General features: G+C 41.9%; 1 protein-coding gene across 5 annotated transcripts in view; it reads left to right on the top strand.

The window, feature by feature from the left end:
- The window catches only part of LOC131678443 (inactivation-no-after-potential D protein-like), a 382,649-nt gene that overhangs the window by 114,572 nt on the left and 241,215 nt on the right, over positions 1–26,862 (top strand). Inside the window, exon 1 of one of the 5 annotated variants that reach the window (XM_058958608.1) lies at positions 14,509–14,557. The exons of 3 other annotated variants lie outside the window; for them this stretch is intronic. In XM_058958608.1, the coding sequence (XP_058814591.1) occupies positions 14,524–14,557 (34 nt within the window). In that variant the 5' untranslated portion in view covers positions 14,509–14,523. Of the gene's footprint in view, positions 1–14,508; positions 14,558–26,862 lie in introns of those variants that run through there. One more of the 5 variants, XM_058958607.1, reaches the window with a different exon arrangement.

The raw sequence follows: 26,862 nt of genomic DNA, 5'->3' as shown, positions 1-26,862 counted from the left end.
TCAATGATCCTGCTTCAATTTACGTCGCAGAATTAGCTGCCATTCAGTATACTCTCGGGATCATTGACACCCTGCCCTCAGACCATTACTTCATCGTTTCGGATAGTCTCAGCTCCATTGAGGCCATCCGTGCGGCGAAGCCTGGAAAGCACTCACCGTATTTCCTGGGGAAAATACGGGAATATCTGAGTGCTTTATCTGAAAAATCTTACCAGATTACCTTGGTTTGGGTCCCGTCACATTGTTCTATTGCGGGCAATGAGAAGGCGGACTCTTTAGCCAAGGTGGGCGCATTAGAAGGCGACACTTACGAAAGACCAATTTGCTTCAACGAATTTTTCAGTATCTCTCGTCAGAGGACGCTCGATAGTTGGCAAACCTCATGGAGCAATGGGCATCTGGGACGGTGGCTACATTCCATTATCCCGAAGGTATCAACGAATGCTTGGTTTAAGGGGTTGGATGTGAACCGGGACTTTATTCGTACGATGTCAAGGATCATGTCCAACCATTACTCGTTCGACGCGCATCTCCGTCGTATAGGGCTTGCTGAAAATAATCATTGTGTTTGTGAGAACGGCTATCACGACATCGAGCATGTTGTTTGGCTGTGCGCAGAGTACTGTGTTGCCAGGTCCCAACTAATAGATTCCCTTCGGGCCCGAGGTAGATCACCCTATGTGCCAGTCCGGGACGTCCTGGCAAGCCGTGACCACCCCTATATTTTTCTTATCTATATCTTTTTGAAAACCATTGATGTCCAAGTTTAATACATTTTCCCCTCTCTCATTCACAGTAGAATCTCACCAACCTATCCCTGTATCTACAATATGGCATTGCTTCACGAGTCTTCGGTGCACACTCTTCTTGATAACCGTCTATCCAGAACATCATGACATACCGCACATGCAGATGATAAAGAGTGACAATAATTATCCGAAATATCGACCCTCCCCTCGCCCCTGCGATTACAGGCTGGAAACTACAACACTACAACAAAGTGTGCATATCCGCCACAATGATCAATCAGCAAACGACGATGTCAATTACACAATATGTATCCCACTTCCTACCTTTTTCCTTTACTTACATAAGAGGGGAGCAAGCCGCCCCTAAATACGGCTTTCCCTTCCCCCACTAACATGTGACATGTAATATAAAAAAAATGAATTATCGGCCTCGTTAAGCTACAGCATTTGGGCCTAAATAAACGTATTTTAAGATAAAAAAAAAAAAAAAAGAGTGATCGCCTACGTCAGCAAGAAGCTGAGTAGCACGCAACGGAAGTACGCCAGCGTGGAGAAAGAATGCTTGGGTGTTTTGCTAACGATTGAGCATTTTCGTCACTATGTAGAGGGTTCTCGTTTCAAGGTGGTAACCGACGCGCGTAGTTTGCTGTGGTTGTTCACGATTGGGGTGGAATCGGGTAACTCGAAGTTGTTAAGGTGGGCACTGAAGATTCAGTCATACGACCTCGAGTTAGAATACCGGAAGGGTAAAAACAATATCCTGGCAGATTGTTTGTCGAGATCGGTGGAGACGATATTTACCCTGACTGCCGATGTTGAGCATCAGGAATTAGCGACGAAGATTCAGACAGACCCAGCGAGTTTCCCGGATTTCAGAGTGATAGACGGACTGATTCTGAAGTACGTCAAAGGGGATGGAAAGGTGGAAGATATACGATTCCAGTAGAAGAGATACCCATCGAAAGCAGATCGGAAGGAAATCGTCCAAGGGATTCACGATCAAGCTCATCTCGGTCCAGAGAAGACACTAGCAGCGGTGAAGGAGCGCTATTTCTGGCCACGAATGAGCAGTGAGGTCAAAAAGCAGTGTCAGGCATGCCTTGCATGCCAAACTAGCAAAGCGACCAATCAGAATACGACTCCTCCGATGGCAGAGCAGAAGAAGATTGCTCAGTACCCCTGGCAGTTTCTGGCTATGGACTATGTCGGCCCACTTCCAGCTTCCGGTAAAGGCCGAAGTACTTGTCTCCTCGTCGTAACTGATCTCTTCAGCAAGTTTGTGCTGGTGTAGCCTTTTAGACAAGCGACCGCGGAAACGTTGGTACAGTTCGTGGAAAACATCATCTTCCTGTTGTTCGGTGTTCCGGAAGTGATCCTGTCGGACAATGGGACGCAGTTTACTTCAGCGATGTTTCAAAGTCTGCTAGCGAAGTATAACGTGACGCACTGGAGAACTCCGAACTACCATCCTCAGGTAAACGATACGGAACGAGTGAACCGTGTAATAACGACAGCAATACGAGCCTCGATCCGGAAAGACCACAAGAAATGGGCTAATAACTTGCAGCAGATAGCTAATGCCGTACGCAACTCAGTCCACGATGCAACTCGCTACACTCCGTACTTCGTTATGTTCGGCCGGAATATGGTTTCTGATGGTAGGGAATATCGCTTTCTGAGGGATTCGCCAACCAACGACGGTCAGTTGAAGAACGAAGACAGGGAGAAAATGCTCGAAGAGGTTCGGGAGAACTTGAAAGCGGCGTAGAGCAAACACTCGTCCTACTATAATCTTCGCTCCAATGCCAATTGTCCAACTTACTCTGTGGGTGAGAAGGTTCTGAAGAAAAACATGGAACAATCGGACAAAGGCAAGGGATTTTCTGCAAAGCTGGCCCCCAAGTATGTGCCAGCTGTAGTGAAAAGGGTAGTAGGAACTCACTGTTATGACCTTGAGGACTTGAAGGGGAAGAGACTGGGAATTTTCAACTGCAAGTTTCTCAAGAAACTTACCTATTCAAGTTCCGCTTTTTAGACACCGATCATTCGTTGATCGGATAAAAGTCAAGCTATGTACCTCTCAGTATTTACTGATTGAGACAACGCATCATGATGCTTTTGCTCTGGTTGCAGAAAATACTGTACCGCAGTTCATAAAGTTAGCACTGTCCTTCAGACAGCGCACCCTCACAAGAACTTTCATTTACTGGGGGCATCCTTGTTGCTAAGATCTTCATTCTAGCTCAAGAAGAACTTTGCGAACGTGTTGGATTATGGTCATTTTAGATCTCCTTGAGTTGCAGCACTCTTGAGTATAAAGCATTTGTTACTGAACGAACAAGTTCCCCTCGACCTGAAGACAGAGCGAGTCCTTGATTTCATCAGGACGATGACCTATAAAACCAAGAACTCGGAGCCACCAGTGCGTTGATGAGGAGTACCGCGAAAATTCAGCGAGAAGCAATGAAGCGTGAGTTTAAGACTGGGGAATCTTAAACGTCGGTCGTGAAATAAGACTCAGCAGTCAGCAGACAATGTTGAGCAAACCCGAGTTAATCGAGCTGTCAGTAACAAATTGCTTTAGCTGAATAGCGTTGCAATTTAAAGAATTCGGCAGTGTTCTTGGAAATTTAACCATGTTTGAAAAAAACACAGGTTGTATTGCATCAGGATACACATACCTTGTTAACTACCTATACGAGACATGTGCAAGGATGAAGAAAGGGGATTGTGCCTTTGCACGATCACCCAATGTATAAAATTTTTGTAAATACTATTCTTCGGATATAAGTAATGTTAGTTTGTAGTTCACAACGTTTCCTTATATCTATGTTAGTACTTAAAATTATCGCATATTTCCTTATATTCATGTTATTTGTTAATTGTTTTTTTTCTTTGTTATTTATTTAAGTGTTTATTTATTTATCACAATATATAGCAAAGTTTTGGTGATTTAGTGGGGTTAATGTTTAACGTGGGAGTTTAAGATAGAATTTTCGGTCCTTTGGGTTTGGGTCATCCCTCGGGGATGATCGTCATCTTGGGTTCCGCTGTCCGATTGTTCCTAAAATCAAAAAGAAAGCATTAAAATTTGTTCACACACTTACCTTTAACTGGAAGTCAACTTCCCTTCTCGGCATCTGTTATAGCTGTCTTCGAATAGGCCGTTTGAGTCAATTCCTGTTTGCTGGCAGCAGTCCGTCCGGCGTGTGCTCGCCAAAAGTAATTCCGGCCTGGTGCCGTGGTCCGTATCCACTCCTAGTTTAGCTGCATGCAACATCCTTCGATTCTGAAATTCGTCAAACGTTTGTTAGCCGGTCAGGCAAACATTAAAGAAAATCATTTAAGCTCACCACCATCAATTTGTCGTCCGCTTCAAGTGTCCAAATCCGTCCGTCCAGAACTGTCCAGTGCCGCGCGGAAACATCCCAGCCTCCATCTGAGTAGAGTTGTTGTAGTTTTTGGTGGGTCCGCTTCAGCCTGAAAAAAACAGTAAAAACAACAAAAATTAGTTCACTCACCTTCCATTACGTAATCCGTCTTTCGGAAACGTTTTATCTGCACGTTTTCGAGCCATTTCGGTTAAATATTTGGTAATTTACCTGGAAATTATGGAAAGTTGTTAAGGTGGGCACTGAAGATTCAGTCATACGACCTCGAGTTAGAATACCGGAAGGGTAAAAACAATATCCTGGCAGATTGTTTGTCGAGATCGGTGGAGACGATATTTACCCTGACTGCCGATGTTGAGCATCAGGAATTAGCGACGAAGATTCAGACAGACCCAGCGAGTTTCCCGGATTTCAGAGTGATAGACGGACTGATTCTGAAGTACGTCAAAGGGGATGGAAAGGTGGAAGATACACGATTCCAGTGGAAGAGATACCCATCGAAAGCAGATCGGAAGGAAATCGTCCAAGGGATTCACGATCAAGCTCATCTCGGTCCAGAGAAGACACTAGCAGCGGTGAAGGAGCGCTATTTCTGGCCACGAATGAGCAGTGAGGTCAAAAAGCAGTGTCAGGCATGCCTTGCATGTCAAACTAGCAAAGCGACCAATCAGAATACGACTCCTCCGATGGCAGAGCAGAAGAAGATTGCTCAGTACCCCTGGCAGTTTCTGGCTATGGACTATGTCGGCCCACTTCCAGCTTCCGGTAAAGGCCGAAGTACTTGTCTCCTCGTCGTAACTGATCTCTTCAGCAAGTTTGTGCTGGTGTAGCCTTTTAGACAAGCGACCGCGGAAACGTTGGTACAGTTCGTGGAAAACATCATCTTCCTGTTGTTCGGTGTTCCGGAAGTGATCCTGTCGGACAATGGGACGCAGTTTACTTCAGCGATGTTTCAAAGTCTGCTAGCGAAGTATAACGTGACGCACTGGAGAACTCCGAACTACCATCCTCAAGTAAACGATACGGAACGAGTGAACCGTGTAATAACGACAGCAATACGAGCCTCGATCCGGAAAGACCACAAGAAATGGGCTAATAACTTGCAGCAGATAGCTAATGCCGTACGCAACTCAGTCCACGATGCAACTCGCTACACTCCGTACTTCGTTATGTTCGGCCGGAATATGGTTTCTGATGGTAGGGAATATCGCTTTCTGAGGGATTCGCCAACCAACGACGGTCAGTTGAAGAACGAAGACAGGGAGAAAATGCTCGAAGAGGTTCGGGAGAACTTGAAAGCGGCGTAGAGCAAACACTCGTCCTACTATAATCTTCGCTCCAATGCCAATTGTCCAACTTACTCTGTGGGTGAGAAGGTTCTGAAGAAAAACATGGAACAATCGGACAAAGGCAAGGGATTTTCTGCAAAGCTGGCCCCCAAGTATGTGCCAGCTGTAGTGAAAAGGGTAGTAGGAACTCACTGTTATGACCTTGAGGACTTGAAGGGGAAGAGACTGGGAATTTTCAACTGCAAGTTTCTCAAGAAACTTACCTATTCAAGTTCCGCTTTTTAGACACCGATCATTCGTTGATCGGATAAAAGTCAAGCTATGTACCTCTCAGTATTTACTGATTGAGACAACGCATCATGATGCTTTTGCTCTGGTTGCAGAAAATACTGTACCGCAGTTCATAAAGTTAGCACTGTCCTTCAGACAGCACACCCTCACAAGAACTTTCATTTACTGGGGGCATCCTTGTTGCTAAGATCTTCATTCTAGCTCAAGAAGAACTTTGCGAACGTGTTGGATTATGGTCATTTTAGATCTCCTTGAGTTGCAGCACTCTTGAGTATAAAGCATTTGTTACTGAACAAACAAGTTCCCCTCGACCTGAAGACAGAGCGAGTCCTTGATTTCATCAGGACGATGACCTATAAAACCAAGAACTCGGAGCCACCAGTGCGTTGATGAGGAGTACCGCGAAAATTCAGCGAGAAGCAATGAAGCGTGAGTTTAAGACTGGGGAAGCTTAAACGTCGGTCGTGAAATAAGACTCAGCAGTCAGCAGACAATGTTGAGCAAACCCGAGTTAATCGAGCTGTCAGTAACAAATTGCTATAGCTGAATAGCGTTGCAATTTAAAGAATTCGGCAGTGCTCTTGGAAATTTAACCATGTTTGAAAAAAACACAGGTTGTATTGCATCAGGATACACATACCTTGTTAACTACCTATACGAGACATGTGCAAGGATGAAGAAAGGGGATTGTGTCTTTGCACGATCACCCAATGTATAAAATTTTTGTAAATACTATTCTTCGGATATAAGTAATGTTAGTTTGTAGTTCACAACGTTTCCTTATATCTATGTTAGTACTTAAAATTATCGCATATTTCCTTATATTCATGTTATTTGTTAATTGTTATTTATTTTCTTTGTTATTTATTTAAGTGTTTATTTATTTATCACAATATATAGCAAAGTTTTGGTGATTTAGTGGGGTTAATGTTTAACGTGGGAGTTTAAGATAGAATTTTCGGTCCTTTGGGTTTGGGTCATCCCTCGGGGATGATCGTCATCTTGAGTTCCGCTGTCCGATTGTTCCTAAAATCAAAAAGAAAGCATTAAAATTTGTTCACACACTTACCTTTAACTGGAAGTCAACTTCCCTTCTCGGCATCTGTTATAGCTGTCTTCGAATAGGCCGTTTGAGTCAATTCCTGTTTGCTGGCAGCAGTCCGTCCGGCGTGTGCTCGCCAAAAGTAATTCCGGCCTGGTGCCGTGGTCCGTATCCACCCCTAGTTTAGCTGCATGCAACATCCTTCGATTCTGAAATTCGTCAAACGTTTGTTAGCCGGTCAGGCAAACATTAAAGAAAATCATTTAAGTTCACCACCATCAATTTGTCGTCCGCTTCAAGTGTCCAAATCCGTCCGTCCAGAACTGTCCAGTGCCGCGCGGAAACATCCCAGCCTCCATCTGAGTAGAGTTGTTGTAGTTTTTGGTGGGTCCGCTTCAGCCTGAAAAAAAACAGTAAAAACAACAAAAAATAGTTCACTCACCTTCCATTACGTAATCCGTCTTTCGGAAACGTTTTATCTGCACGTTTTCGAGCCATTTCGGTTAAATATTTGGTAATTTACCTGGAAATGTACAATTACCGCACAACACAACATTTCACTTGTGATATTTTTACAATTCTTATAAAAGAAATGTATAGAATTCGCTCAAACTTTCAAGATTTTTTCCGAGGCCCGGAGGGCCGAGTCTTATATACCATTCGACTCAGCTCGACGATTTGGGACAATGTCTGTGTGTGTGTGTGTGTGTGTGTGTGTGTGTGTGTGTCTGTGTGTGTGTATGTAACGGACAAATTCTCATTCGTGTTTCTCAGCAATGGCTCAACCGATCTTATCCAAACCAATTTTAAATGAAAGAACTAAAAAACAGTATGAACGCTATTAATTTGTTTTTGATTTTGATGTTTAGTTTCCAAGATATGAATGTTTGAATGCGTAAAAATGGCGTTTTTTGCAGTTTTTTTGAATTATCTGCCGAATTTGACAATATAGATTAACAATTTATATGCTTTTAGACAGCTTTAACGAATACCTTTCGAACAAGCTATAGATTGTTGAAATCGGACTATTATCAAAAGAGATATTTAACATTAAATGCGAACGAAAGATTTTTATCATTTCCTATTGCCAGAAATATGACCAAAAACATGTAATCTATTATTATCGCCAAAACGGCTTATTTTAGGTCAATAGTATCTTCGAAGAATTTAATGGAGGTAATATGCGCTTTCGTTTGGTATTGTGCTTTTGCTGATTAATCCCCCTATGAGTGAGATATTTTCACAAATTTTCTTGGAAGTGATTATATCGAAATGATGCCTTCAGCAAATTTGTAGCTCTTACTTTTGCGAATAACTTTACTGAAGACTTCAAATATCTGTTCTGAATACTTTAAAAGTTATGGCTTGTTGTTTGTTGATTACCTTTTGTCGCCTATTTATTGTTCAATATAGTAATAATCCATTGAAATAAGCCAAACATTATCTCGATAAAACGAATTTTGTATTTAATTTTTCTATATACAACCGCTAGAAATAATCACCGAACACTTCCAAGTTGTCTGGAAGGAACTTGATAACTTATCAGTACAAAAATGTTCATTTGTGCGAACCTTCTGACTGCAATTTTTCTAATTTATAACCATCGGATCGATCTGAAACATATCGGAAAATGAAAAGCGAAATAAATAACTCCAAGCAACGGCGTAACCAAGAAAAGGTTTTGGGGTTTAACACCATACAACCCACCCCCCCCCCCCCCACCACACCCAAAAAAATTATTAGATTGGAGTTGAAAATTTATTGATGCATACTGATTTAATTCAATATTACAATAACAATTATCTGATCCGTAGATTGATAACCTGTTGTTGTAAACGTCATGAGGACTTTTGATAAATTGTCGGAATGGGGTCCTGATATGTTACTGATCTATTGGTCGTGATTTCACAGTTGTCTAATAGCATCAATATCAAATTCCTGCCTGAAAACATTCCAATAGAAAATTCCAGAGTTCTGTAATCAATCATAATCCTCAGATTTATTTTCAAATTGAGCTCGTTTTTGTAGAAATGTACTGTAATAAGGGTCTTTATTTAATAGGAAGCGAAGTTAAAATTTATTTAATGTCTATGAAACATAGAACTGCTCACCAAAAAAATGCATAACTTTCAACATTTACTAAAAATGTTTTTGACTTTCTCATTCACTCTAAAATTCGTCAATCTAATCCCGACCCGGAGAGCCGTGTGTCATATGCCAATCGACTGAGTTCGTCGAGATTGGAAAATGTCTGTGTGTATGTATGTGTGTATGTGGAAAAAAATGTGACCTCTGTTTCTCAGAGATGGCTGGACCGATTTGCACAAGTTAGTTTTAAATGAAAGGAACAACCTTCCCATCGGCTGCTATTGATTTTTTTATTGATTGGACTTCCGGTTCCGGAGTTACGAGTTGAAGAGTGCAATCACACAGAAAATTCCAATATAAACTGAAATGAAAAATTTTCAAAATCAAATTTGTATTTTTGATGCCAAATGACTTTAAAATGCATGAAACATTGAGATGTTTGACAAAAATTGACTTCTTTGGACTTTGGTACATTTTTGCCTTTCTCATATAGAAAGGTTATGCAATCACTCTAAAAATCGTCAATCATACCGGCCCGGAGGGAGTATGCAGTGAGGGGTTGCTACTTTAAAATTAAAACTAGTTTAAAATTTCTTAACAAGTTGAAAATTTTCGGCAGGACCTGGACCTCCCGGATCTTTCTCCATGATCCGTCGCTGGTTTCAAGCGATGTTTCAGTATCATATAGTATCTCAAGATCGTGGCTGTCGATCCATTATACGTATGTGCAAATCGTACTGAACATGTAATATTCATTTCCACCATTGTATTGAACATAACCAGCTATGGAATCGTAGTCTGGACAAATGAGACAAGCACAATTGCACCATTAGGTGGATTAAGACAGGTTTTTTTTGGGAATGCGTCGAGTTGAGACGAAAACGTAATATGATTAATAACGAGGATAACACTTTCCGAATGTAGAGAGAAATTTATGAAAAATGACGATTTCCATTCGACTCTAGCAGGTTCAGATCGATTTTGATGAGCATTTGATTTTTGTTGTATGACCAATTATATGTATAGGTTAAACGTTTAAAAACAGTAATTTAAGGTCAAGATAGCATCATTTTGAAACCGCCAATTTCGGAGTATCTTCGATGACTTTTACAAACGTTAAACAGCGCATCATTTGATAAAATAATTTTGACGGTATATCGTCCAAGAAGTATTTATGGTGGATTTTCTCAGGTTAATATTCATGACTACAATAAAGTCTCAACAAATTCGCTAAAGACACGAACTCTGTTACTATTTTCTGAAAAATAATTCTGCATAATTTTAAAACTTCAAAAATTACGGTTTCGGAATTATGCCGTTTGGACAGTATGATCGATTTTCACCAAACCCCCACCAAACCGAATTTCTGGCTACGCCGCTGACTTCAAATAAGTAGAAACAAAGTCGTTTTACACTCGTTCACAAGAATCTTCTTCGAATGCTGAATATCTATTATAATACATTGAAAAACCCGATTTTATCAGCCAAATATGAACATATGTTTGATGGGCTCTAGCAAACGAACAAGACTGAATTCGAGTAAATCCTTTCTTGAGCATGTTTTCCTTATCATGAAGATGGAAATATGTAAAAATAAAAAGTTCATCATAATCAGAAATAGTTATCAGACTACATCAAGGGACGGGAAGAATATTTAACAACTTCAGTTTATTATAAAGAAAAAAATTGCCCGATTTAGTCAATGTCCCCATTTTGTCAGCCTAAAATACACCATGAGACTGATAAAAATGGGTCTTTATTGTATGTATTATTCACTGTGTTTCACATTAATAGGTACATTTCATTTTTGGAGATTTTTTTATTGCGTCGAACTACAACAATTTTTAGGTAGTTTTCAAGGGGTTATTTTATAGACTTCTTTCAAAATTTGGCGAACCTATTCCAATTCGTATACCAAATAATTAGTATACTTAAGGGTTTATATGTTGCAGATAGAGAAAATACAGAAATTTTCAGCTTTTTTCCTATACAATATTACGAAAGCTTATTAAACAATTTTTCCAAATAAGTTTGTGAAAATTATAAACTATTTGAAATTTTTTAATAGTTTAATCTTTTATATAACCGTGATTTTTTAATAAATAATGACCATCGCTTCACAACGTAGTCTATATTTCATGACTTGCGGTGAGCACGATCTCTCGAATTGCTGAACTGAAAATTATGGAATAGAAATTAATTTTTAGTATTCTTTACAGATTTAACTCGCCGCGCAGATAGCTCTGAATTAGACCCGCTGGTGCCCTAAGACGATTTTGCTAGATTTTCAGAGCAGTGTGCACCCAGTGCACTAACGCAAGTGACGGAAAGTTATCGAAAAGATTCGTGAAAATGAAAATTTCAGTAATGATGATGATTTTCCTAAACGGTTCGTTTTCGAGAGGTTTTTATTTGTTCTTTGGCATTAGGATTAGCGATAATAATTCAAATCAGGGATACTACTGGGAAGTCACCTTTAGAAAAGTCACCTTTAGATTCTACGATATTGCTTTCTTAAACTACAGCAAAAAATACAACGGACGAAACTGTATTTTTGTTTGTTTATTTAAAGTTTCGCCCTCCATGCTCCATGCAAACAAACAGGGCGATACTTTTTTTGCTAGCAGTTTAGAGGTGAAACTGTTTTTTCGTATTTTTTTAGGATTATCAAGCTGATACCAGCTGTAAATAGTAACAATGATCTCTATTGAAAAAACCCGGACGAAATCGGTGGTGTAAAACGGTAGTTATTGTAAAAAAACGTAAGGGCGATACTTCAATGCTGATAGGTGGGACCGAAAAAGTAAACAATCGCCAAAGGGGCGATACTATCATTTTGTCAATTTGAATAGCAAAAACAAATTTTAATTTAATAATTTCAAATACTTTATGAAGTTTTGGGTTTCGATCACTGAATCATGCAATCTAGGATGTAAAAAACACAATAGTTCTTAAATAGGAAATAAAACCAAGTCTGGAAATATTCACTGTTGATTTTCTTTGAATGGTATCGCTGCTAGTTGGAAATTTGAGTAAAGTATAAACTTCAAGTCGATTCAAAAAAAATTTCGATTTTTTTGGCTCAGTACAATATATAACCTCTTCAGGAAAATTCAGTTTTCCCACCACAATTTAGATATTTTATTAACAGAGCATTAACAATAATTCGTTTGTATGTCTATTTTATGGGCCATTTTTTCGCTTTCCCATTGATTTGGTTTGAGATTTCTAGCACTGATATTGTCCTATGCTGATTTCAGCGATTCTCTGAGTCCTGCCACTATCTCATGTAGTATGTGTATTCAAAAACATCACGAAGCATCAAGTTCTAAATGTTCTCAAACGATATAATATCTGCAGAGAGTGATAAGAGTTATAAGAAATGTCTCATCACACTGTTAGGTGGATTAAAAACGTTTTTTAGTTTGACGTTTCTCTTCGTTGCGGGTTGGTAGTTCAGTGGATGCGTGAGTTTATGAGAGCTTTAATAGGGTTGGGTACTTTTTTCATTTTCGTGTCATTTCCGTTTTGTCGAAAGTTTTTTTCGACATAGGGAATGTAACGTAGGATGGATTTATGGGATATGTGGTCATTTAGGGTATGTGTTCGTATTCCGACAATCCGTCGTTAATACATAACCAAAATGATTGTTTAGGGAGATATTTTCGAGGGATATTTTCGGGGGATATTTTGGGGGGATTTTCGAGGGATATTTTCGGGGAATTTTCGGGGGATATTTTCGGGGGAATTATGTGCACATTTCTCACTGAACTATTTCGGCGTTCGAGTCACTGCAAAGGAAATTATGAAGTTCAATTCTGCGTTTTGTCTAGTAGAAAGTGTTTATTCAGGGAAGAGCTCTGAGGTGCTTTCAAAAGACAAAACTGTGCGGCAAATTGAGTGAAGGGATACATTTCCAACGTAAGGATTGGAGTAGTTCTGGAATCCAATAAGCCTGTTTCTTGTAGTATTCATGAAGTTATATTGGGAATTATGTTGCATTGAGGGTCGTAAGAAACTCAGTGTATGTTGCAGTGTAGAGGTTTCGGCTTGATCTAAAATTTCAATATTATGGTATCAATGCCAGTGTTTGGGATTTGTTGCAGTCTTTGAGTGTTATATATCTGAACTACCGGAGCGCAGTAGGGGAAAGGTCAAATCCATCAGTATTTCTGTATTCAAGGCGAACCTAGGATTAGTTGTACATAACATTTTGTAAATAGTAGTTGTAGTTTTTTCTATTGTTAGTCTTAGTTATTTTCGCAAATTTTTTGTCCCTTACGAAAATTTGGTTTTAATCCTAATACCAAATTTTCGTAAAACAAGCCTGGTGTTATGTAGCGGTCAAGTCATATTCAGCAATATTTTCCAAATTTAGTACAACCAGTCTGATTTGTTTGCGCCAAGAGTTAGACAACCTACCGTTGACCGACTCTTGCGCAACACCCTAGCAAATACTCCTCTCCGCAAGGGGAAGAAATTAAATTGCCTGTTGAGATTCTCCTGAAGACGAAAACCATGACGATCCTTCGCTTGAAATGCATGATGGAAAGGAACAGATAGAGCCAAAGGTTAGCTGACAGAATAAAACAGCTAGTAGGGTCGTTGATTTCCGAACTTGCCCGAAGAAATTTGCGGGAAAATACGCGCTTCCTGTAAGTTCGTAAGAAATAACCTTCCCTAATTTGAGGATTAACGCTGCTAGTCCATTTCGTCCCAGTCCGCCAAACATAGTGAAAGTGCGCGGAGTTTTGTCCGGTTTAGTTTCCAAGTATGTAAAGTGTCGTGATGGGGGGAAGGGGAGGAGTTGCTTCTCTAATCTTCCGGTCATCACATCGCATGCTTTGGTATTCTTAGAATGTATAACAAACATGAAGATGTCACACAAGGCGCCAAGAGCGCACTAAAATCCTGTCAATCCTATTTTTCATTGGATTGTCTGCTCTAAATATATCACCAGGGGACCATTCATAAATGATGCTGGATATTGACAATAGGGGAAGAGCGTCACGTAATGAGATAAAAACTAAAAATGAATTTTAGACGTATCAGCGGATCAGGGTAAAAAAACGTACAACATTGTTTATGAATGGCCCCCAAACAAAGAATATTCCATAACGAATATCACGTAACATCGGTAACATCGGTGACAGAGCATTGGGATCAAGGCCAAGTCCCCCTGGGTCGTGCAAAACTGAGAAGCAACATCAATTTAGGCACAGACAGCAGACGTCCATTTATTTTCATTTTGTTTTGTTTTGTCTTTTAATTTGTTTCTCCTGCTACGATGTGTGCGGGAGAGCGGGACGGCCAAGGAAACGGAAAGCCAGTGGCCCAAACAGATCAGGAACAGGAGGGAGGACTGCGAACAGGGAAACCGACAACAGAGGAGAAATCGTTTATTTATTTATTATAGCTACGATACTAATCACAATTGTTTTGCTTTTCTTGTTTCGTTTCAGCAAACCAAAATCTATACGGACTAGCACATACGAACAGTTAGGCTTTGTAGGTTCTCATCTTGAGAAATGACAATGACACTGTACGAGATGGCGCTGGGCCTGTGGCCTTCGACTGGCATGGTCCATTCTCATTGATTCGGAAGTCTTCTTGGCTGGTTGGTAGACATGTGCTCCTACTTGCAAGTTGATCAAATCGCTTGGGTGGGGGACATGTGGATTCTACTAGTTGTCGACTCTTTTGATCGTGAGTATGAGGCTAGTTGAGGAAAGGAGTGCAGGACTGGCACCTAAGAGATAGTTAATTATTCAGGACTTGTTCTTATGATTACTAAACTCGGCTAAGCACACCGGCTCTCAGAAATGATAAGCAACCCTTTCGGGTCAGTGTGGTCTATTCGAGTCGAACCAGGCGGACATTCGGTTCGACCAAACTTTATGGTTAATAGTGGATATATATTTCTTACGCCTTTATTGGCAGAGATTCTTTTTGCGAAATCCTAATATACCTTCACTGGTATAGCTACTCAGGATAATAATAATAGAAAAATTAAGAGTTTGCCTGGTCCATAATGCAATGAATATGTATATTGACTAGAACAGGGATAATCGATTTATGTTATAAGATAGAGAAGGAACAGAACAGTTGAAGGAAAAGTATTCGCGAGTAAGGACTAATACTGCTAGTATGTTTACCGTTTCAATTAATAGTCGATTGATCTGCTTCGGACCTAGGAGACAAAAAGGAGATTAGGAAGAGACAGAAGCGGATTCAATGCGAAATTTGCCAATATGACGTTGACCCCAAGGCGATGGTAGGATGATTTTCCATAGGATGACAGACTAGATGACACGACGTTACACGCTCTGAACTTGCGCCAAATAGTTTGTATGTATGTATGAAATTCGCGGACATCACGGCTGACTGCGATCTCTAATTTACTTAACAGTCGATTGATCCGCTTCTGACCTAGGGGACCCATGAGGAGATCAGGAAGAAAATAGAAGCGGAATCAATGCGAAGTTTTAATTGCATCACTGACGACTTAGCACGCGTTGTTAGGAGCAGGATACATTGGACCAGACAAAATAGAGAGCTTGGCGTTACACACTTCGAGACAAACAGGCGCAAAATTTAGTCCTCCTCCCGAGGACCGGTGTTTAATTGGCGGACAGTCGCTAATCCTTCCGATTTTGCAAATTTTGTCTCGCGGGACAATCCGAGATCCCTCAAGCTATAAGCTGCAGTCCTATCAGCCCGTTAATAAAAAGTATGTAAAGTGTCGTGATAGTACTTTGAATTAGTCTAAATTTCTTGTCTCTCCCGTTCCATTAGTTATCTGTAAGTTCATAACAAACGCTAGCGTGTGGTAAAGTGCGTGCGAATTCAGGAGAAAGGTAATAGTGCTCAAAATTATAGTGCCATTGACCCTCCCCATGTGCTAATGACCCCGTTTGGTATAGCCAGACGGCACCTCTTTATTTGACACAGCTACGACGAACGAGAGGAAGAAGAGAGGAACAAAAACACACGCGCGCAGGTCCAAGCGCATCGGACGAAATTTGAACCCGGTACTGATACGCCGCCGGAAGGAAGGACGGTCCGTCTACAATCCGTTTCCTTCAATCGCCGGAAATCAACTAGTAACTTTTTCCGGCGGATTAAAGCATCCAGCACCAACAACCGCTGGTCAGAAACCGGCGCGGCCGATCGATGTGATCGCCCATCATCACCCGTCATCGCAGCAGAACGATCGACAGCAGCAGAAACCAACAGCAGCAGAACTGGTGAGTCGTATCGTTCTTGCTAGTTAAAAGTGAAGGGTGGCGTCCAGGGAGGACGCCACAGTAATTTAAGCCGCCAGAGCGCAAAACGCTCACGAAGTCGTCCACGGTCGGCGATAATTAGGGACGCGTCCATGAAATAGGTTGTGTGTCGGCCATTACGTTCTAGCCGACTTTTTATGAACGCCACACACAACCCTTTAATTAATTAGCCACCTGGGTGCAAAGCGATAGCCGTTGAGCGCTGGAGCCGTGAGGTGACGTCACAAATTTGGAGAAGAGAAAAGCATGTTACGTTTAAGTTTGTTTGCTGCAATAATAAGAAAATATTTAGCATTTAGAATAAAATGTAAACTCAAAACGTGAAAACAAATGCATCCCTACGCACACCGATCGCGCACAACCCTGCGCGAAGATTTCTCATTTCACCCGTCAATCAACAAACATGTGGCTGTCTCGTTCAGTCAATCTATGCTGCGAATTCTCACTTACTCACCTTGTCAAATAGGAGAGCCTTTGCTCAGAGAACACACACGTACGGCGATGCAAAGGGAGGCAAGCAAAATCAGACCATCGGACCGTTGCTAGAGCGGAGAGCTTTACGTTCATCATTCGCTCATTCTCACACATTATAAGACTCATCGAAGGGGTGAGCATACGATTGCGACCAAGAGCATGATTAGTTTTACCCAGTTCGCGCACAACGCTGCACGCTATAGACCGTCGCCGGTCAGTGCCATCCGGTTCGTTGGGACGCCAATTAAAGACACGGCAGAAAATTGTCTGGTCCGCGAGAAAAGCATCCGCTTTGCCGAATTTTCAGCAGTAAAATCACTGAAGGCATTTATGCCGTGCTAAACTAAACTTTTACGGCTTAGGGAAAATCACAGTCTGGAGTGCGGACGCTAGCGCCGCCATCTTGCAAGGAAGCCGGCAAAGAATACCTGGTGCAGACAATAGTAAGCATGAACATAGCGCGTGGATGAAAGTTCAGCTTAATAAAGGCATTCGCTTGTATTTGTCACAGATTTTATCCTGCTCATTGGGCAACTAGCCACAGCTGAACAGTTTGACATCCACGAGAAAGCAAGGCCACCGTGCGATTCATCAAACCGTGAGAGAAGTTTTTCGGAACAAATCACGTGGCGGATTGCTTAGACCAAGAACAAAAGCCTTCCATCGGAAGTAAGTTTCCCGCCATGCTTGAGCACCTGCAATGAGACTGATCGCTTTGCATCGCAGGGTTTTTGTTTTATATTGCAGATTCTCGTCAGCAAGTAACCATCCGACAAATCCACAAGTCACGTCGTCCCCTACGGTCAAGAATCCAAGACGGTCATCACACTTTTATAGCAGCAGGAGTACAGTTTCGGAATCGGCATGTGGCGGGGTGAGCCAACAATGGAGAATTGAGCCGGGACGCTGTGTAATAGGCCGCGAAGGCGTGTGCGTAGGCGAAGGCGTCGGGAGAGGAAGAATGGAAATGAGCGGTATTGTTCATGCGTAGAGGGGCGCCCCGGAAGAATGCAGTGAGTAAAACAAAATATGTGCGTAAAGTGTAAGAACAGAGTAGAGAAGGGAGCGAGATGCAGTTGAATAGAAATTAGAAAGGAGGAGAGTAGAGAAAAGAAGGAAAATGAAGGTGAAATTGAGTTTGAGGAGAAGGGCGAAGCAGCGCCAATAAAGTTTTATGTTGAATATGAAGATTTGTTGTGTTTTCAGTTTTGTGAGCGCATTTTCTGAGCTTTCCGGGACTGCTCGAGGTTTTTAATTCCTCGACAGTCGCACATGCAACAAGCACATTAGCTATGGTCAATGAGCACAAATAGGGAGAGAACACGCACACAGAAACAGAAGATAGGCCTAGAATTTTAAGAGTGGAAAACATAAATATACAATAGAAACGAAAATCTTTTCGCCTGTAGCGTAAATAAATGTAGTTTAGTCTAAACGTACTAAAATGTTTGTAAATCGGTGTAGTACTCCCTCAAGGTTTTAGTCTCGTTTAAGTATGGTTACGTCATTTCGTTCTGTAGATTTCGTTTTGTTTCACTGTCTTCCGCTTGGCGGAATTTGATGAGTGGTGAAAGCTTCGCTTTCAGCATGTTTGTGCCACCTGGTGGTGAGTGGCTGCAGTTCCAGTGAGGATAATTTAGGTATTGGGAATTACTTACCGCCGATTCTCTGAGGGTGATGAGGTTTTTTGATGATTGCTGCTGCTGATAATAGGGTCGTCTACCCGACTTTTGGAGGCTAATTTTTGATAAGCCTGTCTGGTTTGATCCTGATTAATTTCTTTTAGGTGAATCTTTTTCAGGGACTCGCCCTAAGAAGAGTCTCATCCGAGCAAACAAATCTTGGCGTGCAGTCTTCCTACAGGAAGTGGCGCATAAGCTGCACGCTTGCTAGGGATCGACCAGGGCTGGCTACAGCTCGCACCGAGGATGCAAGAGAGAACCGCCGTGAAGTGTTTCGAGCTGCGAAATTGGCCCTTAACAAGGCCATTAAAAGCAGCAAGAGAGCGTGTTTCGACAACCTGTGTGAGAGTGCCAACGCGAATCCATGGGGTGACGCCTACAGGATCGTGATGGCCAAGACCAAAGGGGGCTCTTCACCCCCAGAACGGTCTCCGGACCGGTTGGCGACGATTATCGAAGTACTCTTTCCGTCTCGAGCCACCTGCACTAGGAGACAGCGCGGGCACGGCCGAAACGATGGCTCCGGTGACGAATGAAGAACTACTCGCAGTGGCTAAATCCCTAGCAATGAACAAAGCTCCAGGGCCGGATGGAGTTCAAATCAGCGCTCTCAAGGCAGCGATCATAGCGAACCCCAACATATTCAGGCTAGCTATGCAGAGGTGCCTTGACGAGTGCCGTTTCCCCGATAGATGGAAAAGGCAGAAATTGGTGCTGTTGCCGAAGCCCGGGAAGCCGCCAGGCGACCCATTGGCGTACAGATCAATCTGTCTGATCGACACGACTGGCAAACTGCTTGAGAGGATTATCCTCAACAGGCTAACCCCGTACGCAGAAGGTATGGATGGCCTGTCAAGCAACCAGTTTGGCTTTCGGAAGGGTAAGTCTACAGTGGACGCTCTCAACTCAGTGATAAATACTGCCGAGATGGCGATCCAACGAAAAAAGGCGAGGCATTCGATACTGTGCGTTAGTGACACTTGACGTGAAGAACGCATTCAACAGCGCAAGCTGGGATGCCATCGCGCTCTCGTTACACCGGCTTAGCCTACCGGTGGGTCTGTACCGGATCCTGGAAAGTTACTTCCAGAACCGCGTACTGCTATACAAGACCGATGCCGGTCAGAAAAGGTTTCCGATTACCGCCGGAGTACCACAGGGCTCGATCCTAGGCCCGGTGCTATGGAGCCTCATGTATGACGGGGTTCTGAGACTGAAGTTCCCTCCTGGGGTCAAGATCGTCGGCTTTGCTGACGATGTAACCTTGGAGGTCTACGGGGAGTCGATCCCTGAGGTAGAACTAACCGCAGAACGCGATCAACACGGTGGAGGAATGGATGAGCGCGAGAGGCCTGGAGCTCGCTCATCATAAGACGGAGGTAGTTATCGTCAACAACCGCAAGTCGGCACAACATGCAGTTATCCATGTAGGAGAAGTCGCGATCACTTCACAGCGAAGTCTGAAGTCTCTCGGAGTCATTATAGACGACAAGCTGACCTTCGGCAGCCATGTCGACTATACATGCAAGAGGGCGTCGACTGCTGTTGCGGCTCTATCGAGGATGAAGTCCAACAGCTCAAAGGTGTGCGCCAGTAGACGTAGGTTACTGGCAGGCGTTGCCGTATCTATCCTCAGGTACGGCGGCCCGTCATGGTCAAGAGCACTGAGGGTAACCAGTTACCTACAGAAACTGGAGAGCACCTACCGCGTGATGTGCCTCAGAGTGATATCTGCCTACCGCACGGTATCACACGATGCATCCTGCGTGATAGCGAGCATGATGCCTGTCGGGCTGGTCATCCGGGAAGATGAGGAGTGTTTCGAGCTACGTGGAAATAGGGGAGCCCGCGAGCACACCAGGGTGACCTCGGTCGCCAGATGGCACCGTGAGTGGGACAACTCCTCGGAAGGTAGATGGACCCACCAGCTGATACCTAGCATATCGAGCTGGGTGGGAAGACCCCATGGGGAAGTTCACTTCCACCTGACACAATTCCTGTCAGGCCATGGCTGTTTCCGACAGTACCTCCACAGGTTCGGGCAAGCGGAGGTCCCAGCCTGCCCGGACTGACCAGGTGTAGACGAAACTGCCGAACACGTACTGTTCGTATGTCATCGGTTCGACGTCGAAAGAAGAGCAATGCTTGACGTCTGTGGCTGGGACACCCTTATTCAGTGGATGTGTCAATCGGTGGAGAAATGGAACGCAGTCTCGGCTGCTACTACCCAGATTGCCTGTAGGCTACAGGTAATCTGGCGAACCGAGCAACAGACGACGGGCACGGCTAACTAGTAATTGGTTAGCTGGAGCGAAAAAGGCCGAGTGCAAAAAAGGGAGTGAATGGTCTTTTCATGCTGAGGTAGGTTTGGCGCAGTGACTGGCAACCGCGTAAGGGGTAAACCCAGCCACCCCGAAGCAAGGCAGAAGAGTGAGTGTATAGGCGTATAAGTGGACTGCCTCATGCCAAGATGGGAGGGTCGTAGCGTAGTATGTTGGGACTTAGCTATCGATGCCCCATAGCGTGGCAGAGGAGTGAAAGGGTGAGCATCCAAGTCAGTCTCACACGGCATGTTAAGGGTGACCACAAAAGTCAGCCTCACATGGTATGGTAGAGGCTAGCACAAAAGTAAGCCTAGCAAGGAATGAAACAGGTGAGCACACAAGTCAGCCTCGCATGGTATATCAGAAGTGGGGCCTAAGAAAAATGTCCCACATGGGATGCCAGGGGGAGTGACAGAGGTATAATAGAGTGGCACGATCGAGAGTGAACCAGGTGATAGGGTGAGCACCCAAGTCAGCCTCACATGGTATGGGTGGGGCGAGCACAAAAGTAAGCCTAGCCAGGAATGAGTAAGGTGAGCATACAAGTCAGCCTCGCAAGGAACGAAAAAGGTGAGCACAAATGTCAGCGTCATGTGGAGTGTTTGAGAGTGAATCAAGGTGCGATAGAGAGAGCACCCAAGTAAGCCTCATACAGGATGTATGAACGCGTGAGTGAGAGTGAATGAATACATTAAGTACAGCCATCCCCCCAGAAGTAATACCGAGAGGTAGTTCCTGGGAGGAACGATGGCGGAGCCCAATGGAGTTTAGTCAGTATTAATGGCAGCGTCACCATTCGAGCCCGACACGCCCCCAGTGCACCCCGTGCGATAGCTTGGACCCTACCAATAACACGTGTACTGGGCTAGGACGCTTCTCCATTGTAAAAGAAGGCTTTTTCCGATCTCGACGAACTGAGTCGAATGGGATATCACACTCGGCCCTCCGGGTCGGGATTAGGTTAACGTTTTTCAGAGTGATTGCATAACCTTTCTATATGAGAAAGGCAAAAACGAAAAAAATATTGCACGAGTGCAACAACAAATGTTAAACGGAAGCCAACCACTAGAGTTCGCCTTACAAAAACTAGAAGAGAAAATGAAAATAAGAAACCAAGAGAAAATAGCGCTGTCCCTAAGTGACGAAATATTTAAAACGATATCAGTAGAAAACTTTAAAATCATTGCAAATGCACAAGTGCATCTTATAGAAATTATTATCTACAAACCACCAATAAAGGTGACGAAAAAAACAGAGATACAAAAAATTGTACATAATTATCATAACACACCCACAGGAGGTCATATAGGTCAGCATCGACTGTACCTACAAATCAGAGAAATATATAGCTGGGAAAATATGAAAAGATCTATAGCAGAGATCATCCAAACTTGTGAATTATGGAAGCGAAACAAAGTAATAAAAACACTAAGGAAAAACAAATAATCACAACAACCTCATCAGCACCATGTAAAGTAATACACGGTGTTCCTAAAACCGTTATTAACAAAAAAATGACTATAAATTTGTCATACGGCATTCGAAAGATACAGTATCCAAGCATCTTCTCGGTGAATTTCAAAATGATCCATCGAGGGATTCGAGAGAAATTGCAATTTGAAATTTTATGACACGTTTCATAAGGCTACCAGCAAACACCCACGTGTTTGGTCCTATCTCTACAAACAAATTTTTTTTGTTTACTTATTTAGTACATGGCATTCGAAAGATATAGTAACCAAGTATATCTCCTGCAAGTTTGAAAATATTTCATTGACGGAATCGAAATTTATAACGGTTTGGATGTGGTATGGTCATAGATGGGTTTTCTACCAGACTTCAAGCGTGAATCCATGTTTGTCCATTGACTATTTAGATCGTTTATACGTGTCGCGGTTTTTAAAGGAAAACCTTACCATTTAATTACATAAATATAATGTACAAAAGGTGTTATTTATATGGTGCACTGAAAAAATATGAAAATAGGGTTGTCTACCAAACGTTAAATATAATGTGAAAACTAAATAAAATGAATGAAAGTTGGAATGTTTACTTCAAAAGGCCATATCTCAATGGTTTGTTGACCGATTCTAATTTTTTTTTCATTATTGAACAGGTAAACGTTTCATTGTTAATTTACATTAAGAAGAATATAAAACAGAGTCATCTACATGCGATATAGTTGATCTCAACTATATGTATTATCATTATTTAGCTGCCTATCCATTTTTATATACTAGTTGATTGCAATTGCTGTATAAACATCTGAATGTCAAATTCTCATGATAAGTTCAATTCGACAATAAAACTGACAATAGTTAGAGATATGAGCAGATGATTCACGCTTGAAGTCTGGTAGAAAACCCATCTATGACAGCATACCACATCCTAACCGTTATAAATTTCGATTCCGTCAATGAAATATTTTCAAACTTGCAGGAGATATACTTGATTACTATATCTTTCGAATGCCATGTACTAAATAAGTAGACAAAAAAAATTGTTTGTAGAGATAGGACCAAACCCGTGGGGGTTTGCTGGTAGCCTTATGAAACGTGTCATAAGACTTCAAATTGCAATTTCGCTCGAATCCCTCGATGGATCATTTTGAAATTCACTGAGAAGATGCTTGGATACTGTATCTTTCGAATGCCGTATGACAAATTTATGGTCATTTTTTTTGTTAATAACGGTTTTAGGAACACCGTGAATATCAATAAGCACAGAAGGACCATCACCTAAAACCAACAATAACAATAAATACGCAGTAAGCATTCAATGCGATTTGACAAAATATATAGTATTAATACCAGTAACAACAAAAGCAGCCAACATCATAGCAAAAGCTTTAGTAAACGACTTCCTATTAACATGCGGAACATTAAAATCTTACGATCTGACCAAGGAACTGAGTATAATAAAATAATAGAACAAAAATTTAGCACAGCATACCACCCACAGACAATTGGAGCGTTAGAAAGAAATCACAGATGTTCAAACGAATATCTGAGATCTTTTGTCAACGAACACCAAACTGATTGAGACGAATGGTTAAAAATTTACTCATTTAATTGCAACACAGATAATGGAGTCGCACAATACGAACTAATTTTTGTAAACAAAGCCAAACTACCTCAAGAAATTTTCAATAATGGAGTTGAACCAGTATATAATTTCGAACAGTACAATAAGGAATTAAAATTCAAACTACAAAAATCCAACGAAATAGCTAAAATTAGACTAACCGAACAAAAAATTAAGAGAGCAACAGCAGCAGAAAATGATATTAGTCCACTAGAAATAAAAATCAATGAAACAGTCTACTTAAAAATAGAAAATAGAAAAAAAGTTAGACCCATTTTACGAAGGACCCTATATTATAAAACAAATCTTAGGCCCAAATTGACAGATAATGAACCCCAAAACAGGAAAACTAGTAATAGTACACAAAAACAGACTAATTAAAACTTCATTATATACAAATAAAGCCAAAATAATACTACCACAATGTACAGATTAGAAACCAAAATCATTGTAACAAATACATGTCTAGCAACAAATAACATAAATAAAAATCCCCAACACAATCGCATCAAGCTACGATTCCTTTTCACTACATCACACCTTGATCTTAAGGATGATGGTGTACTATATCTGCACTATACCATAACCCAAACAATAATACCAATCGAACAAATGACATTACACGCAAGCCACGACACTACATCCCATCACGAACATAAAGTTTCCCATGGTTCGAATACCTCACATCGAGCAATGATAAAATCTTACAACGCAGGACTTCCCGACAACGTTAAAATAAATCAAACCCTCAGACCATGCATTCCAATCATAACGCATAGCTTCTCTTGACATAAAAACCTGCTTCGTAAAAGACAACATGTACAGGACCAAAAATGTTTTTCACAGCTAGTGATAATTAACCAAACACAAACTCTAAACCTGCATCACACCTCGAAAAACAGACCTACATCCAAACCGGAAAGCTGATCTACATACAAGCCACAGAACCAAACTTATATCCAAATCTCAAAACATACCCACGTTTCTAGCATGGCATAAAGAAACACAAGTTTGTGTTTCTTTATGGCATGCTAGAAACGTGGGTATGTTTTGAGATTTGGACATAAGTTTGGTTCTGTGGCTTGTCTGTAGATCAATTTTCCGGTTTGGATGTTGGTCTGTTTTTCGAGGTATTAAAGGTGTTAAACTTGAGCCCAAAAATAAGAACAAACCTCAAAGACAATTAAACCCACTGACCGTAAGAAATTTGCCTTCCGCACTTGAACGAAAAAGCCAAACAACATATCAGCACATTCTACGAAGAGTCAAACACGGCCTCGACACACTTTAAGATAGTCAGCACAGTCTAAGGAATCAGGAATCAGAATATATTGGCTCAAATGGCACGTTCCCCGTACATAGTCGGGGATTTGTGCCTTGCCGTGTGTTTCCATCATTTCCTGATCGGAAGGAAAGGATAAGGAGGTGTGGGGAAGTAGAATTGGAAGGGTTCGAAAAATAACAGCACAAAACAAAAATAAACAACAGGTAAGTTAAACTCACAAGTAGTTCAACTTGCCTGCGAATAAGCCTAAAGCTCTTTACCACATTGGATAAGAAACTTTAGTATGTCTCTGAGTTTCAGTCGACCAAACATGGTTTCGTCTATATAAGGACGGCTGAAGACTCGAAATCGCAATTGCGCTACCGCTGGACAGTTGCATATCAGATGATATGAGGTTCCATAGTCGGATTCACAAAGATCACATGAAAAAGACTCAGCGCGCTGAATAGTTGCCATGTGATAATTGAGTTTGCAGTGGCCGGTTAAAGCCTTGATCAACATGCCGCAGTGGAGCTTCGAAAAATGTAAGAGATTTTTCGAAACCACTGGGCATGGTTGTTCTAGAAACGCCTTTGTTTGGCGACACGTTTGTAGATTTCTCCAATAATTGCGGTGCTCTGACGAAGTTCAGGACCGTATTTTTTCCCGTATCCAACTTGTCGAAATTGACAGCGCGGGCTCAGGACCAACGAAGTCAATCGCTGAACCTGCCCTGGCCAATTCGTCAGCCTATTCATTGCCAGTAATACCGCAATGTCCGGGCACCTAGACAAGGTAGATAGTGTTGACAATGCTTAGTTCTTCGATTTGGGTTCGGCACGCGATCACTAGCTTGGACCGGGATTTGTCTGAGCTAAGGGCCTTGATTGCAGCCTGACTATCGGAGCAGAAGTTTATAACTCTGCCGGACAAACTCAGTTGAAGGGCCGATTGCACCCCGCACATAATCGCAAAGATTTCTGCTTGGAATACATTACAGTATCTACCTAGTGAGTGAGATTGTTCCAATCTCATTTCACGACAGTAGACACCAGCACCAGCACGTCCCTCCATCAGAGAACCGTCAGTGTAACAGACTACTTGCGTTTGTTGTTGTCTTTCCATAAATCCAGACAACCACTCCTCTCGAGAGGGAATCTTCACATGGAATGTCCTTTAAGGAAAACTACAAGTGAGTGTAATATCGTTGGGAGCAAGAATATCTTCACCCCATGTAACCATTTGTGACCACAATCGTGTATGACTGGTAGCAAGATCAACATGATTACTGTTCCAAAGTCCAGTAACCTGCAGTCTGTATGCACATGATAGTGCTTCTTGTTTTAAGTGTATGTGTAATGGTTTGATATTTAAAAGTGCCTCAAGAGCAGCAGTCGGAGTCGTGGTGAAAGCACCAGTCAAAGCCATGAGCGCCATTCTTTGCAGATGGTTTAGCTTTGACTGGACTGTCACCACCTCTCCCCTCTGCCACCACACAAGGCATCCGTATGACAGTATTGGACGTACAATTGTCGTGTAAATCCAATAGATGTATTTAGGTTTGAGAACCCAGGTCTTTCCAAAAGTTCGTCTGCACTGCCCGAAAGCCATGCACGCTTTCTTGAATCTGAACTCAATGTGAGCAGATCAATTCAGTTTGGAATCCAATATGACTCCAACGTATTTGACTTGATCTGCACACAGTAGCTCAGAATCAAAGAACTGCAAGGGACGAACCCCGGTTGTTATTCGCTTCTTTGTGAAAAGAACCATTGAAGTTTTGCTTGGGTTAACTGATAGTTTAACTTGTCGACACCACTGTTCGACGGCTCTTAATGCCTGTTGTATTAAGTCAAAGATTGTTCCGATGCAAAATCCAGTAATTAGTATTTGGTAA

Source organism: Topomyia yanbarensis, chromosome 2 (genome assembly GCF_030247195.1).
Source record: "Topomyia yanbarensis strain Yona2022 chromosome 2, ASM3024719v1, whole genome shotgun sequence".
In the NCBI taxonomy this organism is placed as follows: domain Eukaryota; kingdom Metazoa; phylum Arthropoda; class Insecta; order Diptera; family Culicidae; genus Topomyia; species Topomyia yanbarensis.
Note: the sequence above shows the minus strand (reverse complement) of the source record. Positions and strands in the feature narration are given on the sequence as shown.